Below are 9,672 nucleotides of genomic sequence, written 5' to 3' on the forward strand. Positions count from 1 at the left end.
TGAAAAAAAAAAAAAAAAAGAGAGAGAGAGAGGGAGAGAAAAGATCAGTACAGAGGTTAAAATGGTGAAAGCAGGCATGATTAACACTTGCTTTAACCATGTGGCTGAGGCCTCTTTCTTCTTAAGCACCGGGAGCAGAGAGAAAAAGGCATAATTACAAGAGAATTGAAGCTTCTAGAGCCAGAAGAAAGCCGAAAGGACCATCATTTTATGGTGGGGAGGCCAGAGCTGCCACCATGCTTGCCAGGCTGTCCATCCTGTTAAGGGCCGTGTCCCACTTGGACTGGGAGATCTTTTCTAATTCTTGCAGAGGCATCCTATGGGGTGGCAGGGCCTTGGGGGAGACTGAGGCCCAGAGAGGTGAAGGGCTTTGCAAGGCCGTAGCAGAGCCGATACGGGACTCTCCTCCCTCACAGGGCCCCTCTGGTTTGTGCAGACATGGAATCCCGAGCTGAGTTCTCTTAGGGCTTGCTCTGTTTTTCCTCAAACCTGGCCTGAGTTGTTTTCTATCAGGTCCATGTAAAGGGCCTCCTTTGGTTTTGTACCAACGTGCAAAACTTCTAAAAATTTCCCTGAGCTATTCTCTCATTCTTCTGCTTCAATTGCTGAAGGGTTTTTCCTCTTTACTTCTCCAAGTGTATCACTTCCATCCCACTCCTTTCTCCAGCCATCTTTGCCTCCATGGGCAGTGGTGTTCGCCATGCTTTTGAAATATGCTGTATCTTATGATGCTCTGGCATCTTGGGGCCTTGCCGGCCCAGGAGAGACTGCCCTTCCTGGGGGCTAGCTAATTCCAGGAGATAGCAAACAAATTCCCGCAAGCACATCTTTCACATGCAAACCAACTATCCAAAGCCCTTAACCCCCAACCCTTGCCTTTGTCAGGCTCTCACAGGACTCTTACACTCTGGGCCAATATTTCCCTGCCCTGGTTACCTCAGGGCCCCGGGTACCGGCCAACTTGAGAAAGTCCCTACATTTTGACGCCTGCTGAAACCATTCAAACTTGCCAGTGCTGAACCTGCTTGGCCTGTTCATGCTTCCTCACTGACTCCATCCCATGGGAACGACCCTCAAGGCTCTGGCCTGTGATTTCTCCTTACTCCCCTACCCCCAAACCTAGCCCTGGTGCTTCCCCTCATGGCCCTCTGTGGCAGGCCCCCTCCTCTCGAGCACTGCATCTTTTTTTTTTTTTTTTGAGACGGAGTCTCCGTCTGTCACTGAGGCTGGGGTGCAGTGGCGCAATCTCGGCTCACTGCAACCTCCGCCTCCCGGGTACAAGCAATTCTGCCTCAGCCTCCCAAGTAGCTGGGATTGCAGGCATGCACCACTACGCCAGGCTAATTTTTGTATTTTTAGTCGAGACGGGGTTTCACCATGTTAGGCTGGTCTCAAACTCCTGACCTCAGGTGATCCACCCGCCTCAGCCTCCCAAAGTGTTGGGATTACAGGCGTGAGCCACCATGCCCAGCCATGACTGTCTTTTTAATGGTAACCATCTTCCGGTCTGTTGGCCTCTCCATCCCTTAACAATAATAAAATCTACATTTAAAAACAGCAGCGAGCCAGCCTTTGGTGAGCCAGCAGCACAGACTTAGCAGGCCCCAGGTTTGCTGCACGAGGAGAATGAGAGGAATAGAGGCTGGAGCCTGCTCCTGAGGGTTCCCTGTTCAGCAGACAAGCACGGGACTTGTGCCTGTGAAGCCCCGGAGGATTTGGGAGAACAACTAGCAAATCCCGTATGTGCCTGTGGGTAGGGAGGAACTTGAGATTTGATCGTGGATTGTGACTCCCAGCCCCTGCTCTAGGTGCCCTGGGGTGAGGCATGGAAATCTCCACAGTCTCTAGTCTTCTAGAAAATAAAGAGGACACACTAGGTGCTTTCTAAGGTATCACCAGGCTTCTGTATCAGTGTTGGGCCATTCCCAGAAATGGACATGAAAACAGAGAGGTAGGTGCCGGAGCTAAGGAGAAGCAAACACAACAGAAAAGGACAGACATTTCAGCAACCTTTACCTTCCCAAAGAAAAGGTAGGGCTGGGCGCAGTGGCTCATGCCTGTAATCCCAGCACTTTGGGAGGCTGAGGCGGGCAGATCACGAGGTCAGGAGATCGAGACCATCCTGGCCAAGATGGTGAAACCCCATCTTTACTAAAAATACAAAAAATTAGCTGGGCGTGGTGGCAGGCGCCTGTAGTCCCAGCTAGTTGGGAGGCTGAGGCAAGAGAATACCTTGAACCAGGGAGTCGGAGGTTGCAGTGAGCCGAGATCGCGCCACTGCACTCCAGCCTGGCGACAGAGCAAGGCTCTGTCTCAAAAGAAAAAAAAAATAATAATGTAAGCCAGTGGATTACCAAAAGCCTTCCTCCCAGAGGTACAGTTTAAAGCCATCTCCTGCCACCTTGCAGGCCATCTGCTGAGAGAGGAGTCAGGCCACAAGCGTGCTTGATTTATGCAAGCGTGTACTCAACGCCGACAGTAACGGAAATGGATTTTTTCCAAGACCTACATAAAAGCCAATGATTTTGTGTGATGCTTAACCAAAGAAACCACTCTTCCCAACACTGGAGAAGCTGGCTCACTGGTCAGGAGGCTGCAGGATGCCCCAAATAATGCATATCACAGTGATGTAGCTGGTTATTACCTTTGACTTAGACTTTAGAACCTAACTTTCATGGAAGATGCAATTTCACTAACTATAACACACCTGGCTATTGGGGAGTTACAGTTTCTAGTTCTGAGGATGATGATGATAATAATAGTAATAATGATAAACATCCAACGTTTGCTGGGTGTTCACAATGTGCTCAGCCCTGTTGTAAATGCTTGACTTGCACTTACTCATTGAACCCTCACGACAACCCTCTAAGGTGGGTTAAATGAGCTGATACTTGCGAAGTGAGTAACCACTTTATGACTGCTTATTGAAGAAGGAAATAATAGATAAAAATGCCACTTGTATCCTTGTTTTATAGACAAGAAAGCTGAGGCAGAAAATGCTCAGATGCTCTGCTTAGGGTCACGTGGTAATAGGTGAACTATATATATTTTTTTTCCCTGACAATCTATACCTCTGTTTACTTGTAATGTTGCAGAGGCAGGATGTTTAATCCTGAACTGGGAGGTCCGTGTTGGGCATAGAACAGCTCAGCTGGTGAGCGCGTTACCCCATAGGCACAGCTCCACGTGGCAGTTGGTTTTCCTTTTTGTGACAAATAACACTGAAAAAGCTAGACTCCAAGAATGTTTGCAAATCGGGATGAAGTGACGGTGAACGGAGCCCTCTATTGCACGGGGTTCTACATTTATACATAGTCTCTGATTCTCAGTTTTCTCATTTATAAACTGGAGATCAATACGTGTATCTTGCAGAGAGCTGTTGCAAGGATTCGGGATCATATAACAAAGTGATTGACATGAAGTACGGCCTCAAACAGTTGTTACTGATGCTAGTTTGATTATGGGATACCTAAGATGATTATTTACCTAATGTAGTGGTATTTAACTTTGGGGTAAAGGAGGCCAACAGAGCCTTCATCTTATGAAAGCTGTGGATCTGATGTGCCTATACACATACATACAATATTTTGAATATGATTTCATAGTAGGGGTGCCAGATAAGATACAGATGTGCCATTCAATGTGAATTTCAGATAAACGATGAATACTTTTTTGGAGGAAGTATATTCCAAATAGTGCATAGGTCACATTTATATTAAGACATTTTTCATTGTTTATCTGAAATTGAAATTTAATAACATTTAATACGGCATTCGGTTTTTAACATTTTTGTGGTCACATAATAGTTGAACATATTTGTGGGGTACACATGGTATTTTGATACAAGCGTGAAATGTGCAAAGATCATATCTGCATAACTGGGATATCCATCACCTCAAACATTGATCATTTCTTTGTGTTGGGTACATCCGGTATTTTTATCTGCTAAATCTGGCAACCCTATTTCAGAGACCGCTTTCAGAAGTGATACAGACCATCCCTCTTTCCAAGAGCACACCCACAGAATTCTGCATTTATCTCGGGGCAGCCTGTTCTGTTCAAATACTTGCCAAGATCTGCTGGTACTTACCAGGAGTCTTGGTCTCATTGGGAATCAGGCATCGTACAAAGTGAGGGTGGGTGCTCCTTAAGTTAGTCATCAATTTGTTTAGATTTTCCTGGGACATAAACCAAAACAAGCACATTTAGCAAATGCCGTTTCACTGGGCAGAAAAACAATCGGATGTGGAAGCTACCAAAACACTAACCCTGAACACGGCCGACACAGTCTGGAAAGAGGAGCCCTTCTTCTTCCCGCCCTTCTTGCTTCCCCCGGAGTCGCCTAGAGACAGACACAGAAGGGCGTGTCAGATGTATCCCAGAGGACCCAGGAGTGGGCTTCCTGAACCACCCCTTCCCAGTCCCGGGTTCTGGTTTCCTTTTGACATGAGAGACCTGAGGTTTTGTTTCTTTCTTTGTTTTAGACAGAGTCTCGCTCTGTCCTCCAGGCTAGAGTACAATGGCCCAGTCTCGGCTCACTGCAACCTCCACCTCCCAGGTTCAAGCCATTCTCCTGCCTCAGCCTCCCAAGTAGCTGAGACTACAGGCGCGCACCACCACGCCTGGCTAATTCTTGTATTTTTAGGAGAGACAAGGTTTCACCACGTTGGCCAGGCTGGTCTTGAACTCCTGACCTCAGCCTCCCAAAGTGCCGGGATTACAGGTGTGAGCCACCGTGCCTGGCCTGTTAGTTTGTTTTTAAAATGCCTCCAAACTATCCAGGATTGAGAACCCTCAGCTTTATCATTGTGGGAACGAGGTGGGAGTGGGGTGTGGGTAGTATTTAACTGAGAGTATAACTTAAACTCTCAGTATAAAAGGGGAGTCCTTTCCTTTAGAAATCAGACCTGAAAGCAAACTGAATAATTTGCAAGATTGAGATGTCCCTCTTAATGTTTGTAGTTTCTTTCTTTCTTTTCTTCTTTTTTTTTTTTCTTTTTTTGTTGTTTGTTTGTTTTGAGACAGAGTCTCACTGCGATGCCCAGGCTCCCTGCAACCTCTGCTTCCCGGGTTCGAGCGATTCTCCTGCCTCAGCCTCCCAAGTATCTGGGACTACAGGCGAGCATCACCATGTCTGGCTAATTTTTGTATTTTTAGTAGAGATGGGTTTCACCATATTGGCCAGGCTGGTCTTGAACTCCTGACTTCAAGTGATCTGCCCACTTGGCCTCCCGAAGTGCTGGGATTATGGGTGTGAGCGACCATGCCTGGCAATGTTTGTAGTTTCTTTCACGAATTTACCTCCTTTTCTTCTTTAATCCCTGTTTATCTCTAAATGAGTAAGTAACTGAAAGTAGTAACACGGAATTTTCTCAAGAATATTTTATAAGTTGATTTTTTTTTCTTTCCTAAAGGAAACAACGCAACTTACCGTCTTATTTTGGAGTCTACTTTTTCCGAATGACTCAATTTTCTCTGATACTTAATCAAGATGCAGCCTTGGGGGAAAATGCCATGTCTCGGTCTCCCCCATCTTCCTTTCCCTTCACCCCACTTTGTCCCCGGGGTCTAGCATGAATGTGTGTTTGGATTGGGGAAGGGAAGGCAGGAAAGCCGCTTCCCCAAATCCACATCCACACAGGGTCTTATGTTAGAGTTGATGTTATGTCTAGGTGAGGTTATGCAATGTAGTTACAGAGAGATTGTGATCAGATTCAAAGAAAATGATTTTCATCATTGAGGTTTACGTATGTGCCCATTTCCCATTTATTACACTCCCTTGACCAGAGGATATTAGGCTTTCATTTAAAAAAAAAGATCTCATTGTCTAATGAATAATTATATTTCATATATTGTATGAATTTATTAAATGTATGCATTTAAAATGGCATATAATGTTAAAACTCTATGTTGGTAACTATTTAAAAGTATATTTACTGGTAATCTTAAAAAGTGATACTGGCTTGTGTTACTTATTTATTTATTTGAGATAGGGTCTCACTCTGTCATCCAGGCTGGAGTGCAGTGGCACAGTCATGGCTCACTATAATCTCAGTCACCCAACCTCATGTGATCCTCCCAGCTCAGGTTCCCAAGTAGCTGGACTACAGGTGTGCAACGCCACTTCTGGCTTATTTTATTTTATTTTATTTTATTTTATTTTATTTTATTTTGTTTTGTTTTGTTTTGTTTTGTTTTAGAGACAGGATCTCTATGTTGCCCACACTGGTCTTGAACCCCTGGCCTCAAATGATCCTTCTGCCTCAGCATCCCAAACTGTTGGGATTACAGGTGTGAGCCACCACACCTGGCTCCTGTGTAGCCCCTTTGGAAAGGAGTTCAGAAGTTACTCAAAACTTTGAACACAGTTGTCATATGACCCAGCAACTCTACTCCTAGGTACTGTATATACCCAAAAGAATTGCCAATATATGTTCACATATAAACTTTTATACAGATGTTCATAGCAACATCATGCACAGTGGCCAAAAAGTTCATCGGCTGATGAATGTGCAGACACAATGTGATCTATTCATACAATGAACTATTATTTGTCCATCGGAAAGAACAAAGTCCTGATACATCTACAACAGGAACAGACCTTGAGAACAGTAGCCTGAGCGAAAGAAGCCAGACACAAAAGAGCATCCAGTATATAATTCAGTTTACATGAAATGCCCAGATAGGCAAGTCTACAGAGATAGAAAGTTGATGAGTGGTTGCCAGAGGCTAGGAATAGAAATCTGCTCATGGGGACGGACGCGGTGGCTCACGCCTCTAATCCCAGCACTTTGGGAGGCCAAGGCGGGTGGATCATGAGGTCAGGAGATCAACACCATCCTGGCCAACATGGTGAAAGCCTGTCTCTACTAAAATACAAAAAATTAGCCAGGTGTGGTGGTGCATGCCTGTAGTCCCTGCTACTTGGGAGGCTGAGGCAGGAGAATCTCTAGAACCTGGAAGACGGAGGTTGCAGTTGCACCTTGTTGGCCAGGCTGGTTTCAAACTCCTGACCTCAAGTGATCGGCCCCCGCCTTGGCCTCCCAAAGAGCTGGGATTACTGGCGTGAGCCACCGTGCCCGGCCGAAACCACTACATGGTTTTAAGGGGGAATTTTATTATACGTGAATTATACCTCAATAGAAAACTATTAAACAATCTGATGTTGACTATCGTGGCCACTGAGAAGTCCTGTTTACCTCCATAGAGTTCTATCTCTGACAGAAGAGGAAGAATAAGAGCAGGAGGAAGAAAAATGGAGCTGAAAGACAGAAACATCATACTCAGCTGAAGCTCAGGTCTGAAGTTTAGCTGAAGCTTGAACCTGGGAGGCAGAGGTTGCAGTGAGCCAAGACCGCACCACGGCACTCCAGCCTAGGTGACAGAGCGAGACTCCATCTCAAAAAAAAAAAGTTAATGTCCACTCCTGTTTTCATAGTAACATCCCTCCAAGATTCTTCACGAGCAGCTCTGGGTTACAAGTAATTACATAGAACGTCCCACAGAGGGAAAGAAATGATAGAATTTTACCTGTGTCTGCACCAGCATAGTTGGAAAAAAGGAAGGAGAGAAGCTTCAGCGAAGACTTCTGGTACAGCCCCACCACAGTCTCGTTCAGGGGGTCCTTGTTCTTGTCGAGCCAGCCGGCAATGTTGTAGTCCACGGTGCCGGCGTAGTGCACCAGCGAGAAGTGAGCCTCAGCCTTGCCTTTGGCAGGCTTGGGCTTCTGGAAGTTGTTGGATTTTCCAAGATGCTGGTCATACAGCTTGTTCTTGAAGGAGGTGTCTGTTGCCTTGGGGAACATGCACTCCTCTTCCAGGATGGAGAAGATGCCCATAGGCTGGAAAGAGGATAACAGAGTCTACACCTCCACATATACTAGTGCATACCCATGCTCCATGGTCTGGAGAAGCCAAAAGAACTTCTTTGGTGCTTTCACTCCGGTACTAGGAATGCTGGCATGTACGCTCTGGGGGAGCAAGTCTCTTGGTCTGTTTGGGGGATGACTAAAAACTGCTAGGCATAAAGTGTGTGCTTAATTAATAGCTGCTGAACAAAAGAATATAGGATGAAATTATGTGTGTGTAAATGTAGCACACTTTTTTCAATAGGTTTACAAAAAAAGTAAAGTTTCATATATAGCCATAAAGTAATGTGAGTAGTATTTTGAACAATAATGTCTCAATTTCTCAGTAGCCACCTTAGGAAGATATACTCATTCCAACATGAGCAGTGCTCAAATGTTATGAGAATTCCTTTTTAAAAAGTTAATGTCGGCCGGGCATGGTGGCTCACGTCTGTAATCCCAGTACTTTGGGAGGCTGAGGTGGGCGGATCACAAGGTCAGGAGTTCGAGACCAGTCTGGCCAACATGGTGAAACCCCATCTTTACTAAAAATACAAAAAAAAAAAATTATCTGGGCGTGGTGGCGGGCACCTGTAGTCCCAGCTATTCAGGAGGCTGAGGCAGGAGGATCGCTTGAACCTGGGAGGCAGAGGTTGCAGTGAGCCAAGACCGCGCCACTGCACTCTAGCCTAGGTGAGAGAGCGAGACTCCATCTCAAAAAAAAAAAAAAAAAAGTTAATGTCCACTCCTGTTTTCATAGTAACATCCCTCCAAGAGCCACACTGCTGCACAGTTCCACCTCCTTGGGTCTTTGGGTAAGTCAAATAGGTAAGAAATGCCACAGTCCTTACTGGGGCTCTATCACATTCTTGCAGATAACTGAGCCCTTGGATTTTAATGACCCATAAACCTTTTTAAGTGTCAGAACAGATTTAGGACATTCATTCTCTCTGCACAAAGACATTCAGTTATCTTTCTGAAGGCTTGCAGCCTGAGGGCTGGGGGCACCAATCTGTGAGCAGAAAAGAATCAGAGCAAGAAGGGGAGGGTCCCCACCAAGGAGGAGCTGTCCTGGGGAGCAGTATCTCTCTACCTTCTCGATGAGCTCGATGCAGGCAGCCAGGTCCATCCCGAAGTCAATGAACTCCCACTCGATGCCTTCCTTCTTGTACTCCTCCTGCTCCAGCACGAACATGTGGTGGTTGAAAAACTGTTGCAGTTTCTCGTTGGTGAAGTTGATGCACAGCTGCTCCAGGCTGTTGAACTGGGTGATTCAAATACCAAAGAATTTGAGTGACCTTGGAAAATACACTGGAGATTCAGCAAAGCAGACAAGAAAGTAGAAGGCCACAGCTCACATCAAAGATCTCAAAGCCAGCAATGTCCAAGACCCCGATGAAGTACTGCCTGGGCTGCTTGGTGTCCAGCTGCTGGTTGATGCGGGTGACCATCCACAGGAACATCTTCTCGTAGACAGCTTTGGCCAGAGCACCCACCGAGTTGGTCACCTGGAAAAAGGATCACCCACTCAACCCTTGCGTTAGTGTTTCTATGGCTGCATTAAGTTGAAACATATGAAATTGACTTGAAAATCGAAAGCTGTTGGCTGGACTTGGTGGCTCACGCCTGTAATCCCAGCACTGTGGGAGGCCGAGGTGGGCAGATCATGAGGTCAGGAGATCGAGGCCATCCTGGCCAACATGGTGAAATCTCGTCTTTACTAAAAATAAAAAAATTAGCCAGGTGTGGTGGCATGTGCCTGTAGTTCCAGCTATTCAGGAGGCTGAGGCAGGAGAATCACTTGAACTTGGGAGGTGGAGGTTGCA

At 46.0% G+C, this 9,672-nt stretch overlaps 1 protein-coding gene across 1 annotated transcript in view; it reads right to left on the minus strand.

Annotated features, from left to right (window-relative positions):
• Nucleotides 1-9,672, minus strand: part of MYH13 (myosin, heavy chain 13, skeletal muscle) — a 71,587-nt gene that overhangs the window by 43,736 nt on the left and 18,179 nt on the right. The window contains exons 12-16 of the mRNA XM_011973184.1: nt 9,205-9,354; nt 8,940-9,110; nt 7,531-7,840; nt 4,269-4,342; nt 4,091-4,178 (exon numbers count right to left, since the gene is read on the minus strand). Of these exons, the coding sequence (XP_011828574.1) occupies nt 4,091-4,178; nt 4,269-4,342; nt 7,531-7,840; nt 8,940-9,110; nt 9,205-9,354 (793 nt within the window). The remainder of the gene's footprint in view (nt 1-4,090; nt 4,179-4,268; nt 4,343-7,530; nt 7,841-8,939; nt 9,111-9,204; nt 9,355-9,672) is intronic.

The sequence above is a fragment of the Mandrillus leucophaeus genome, unplaced genomic scaffold, assembly GCF_000951045.1.
Source record: "Mandrillus leucophaeus isolate KB7577 unplaced genomic scaffold, Mleu.le_1.0 Scaffold135, whole genome shotgun sequence".
Lineage (NCBI taxonomy): Eukaryota > Metazoa > Chordata > Mammalia > Primates > Cercopithecidae > Mandrillus > Mandrillus leucophaeus.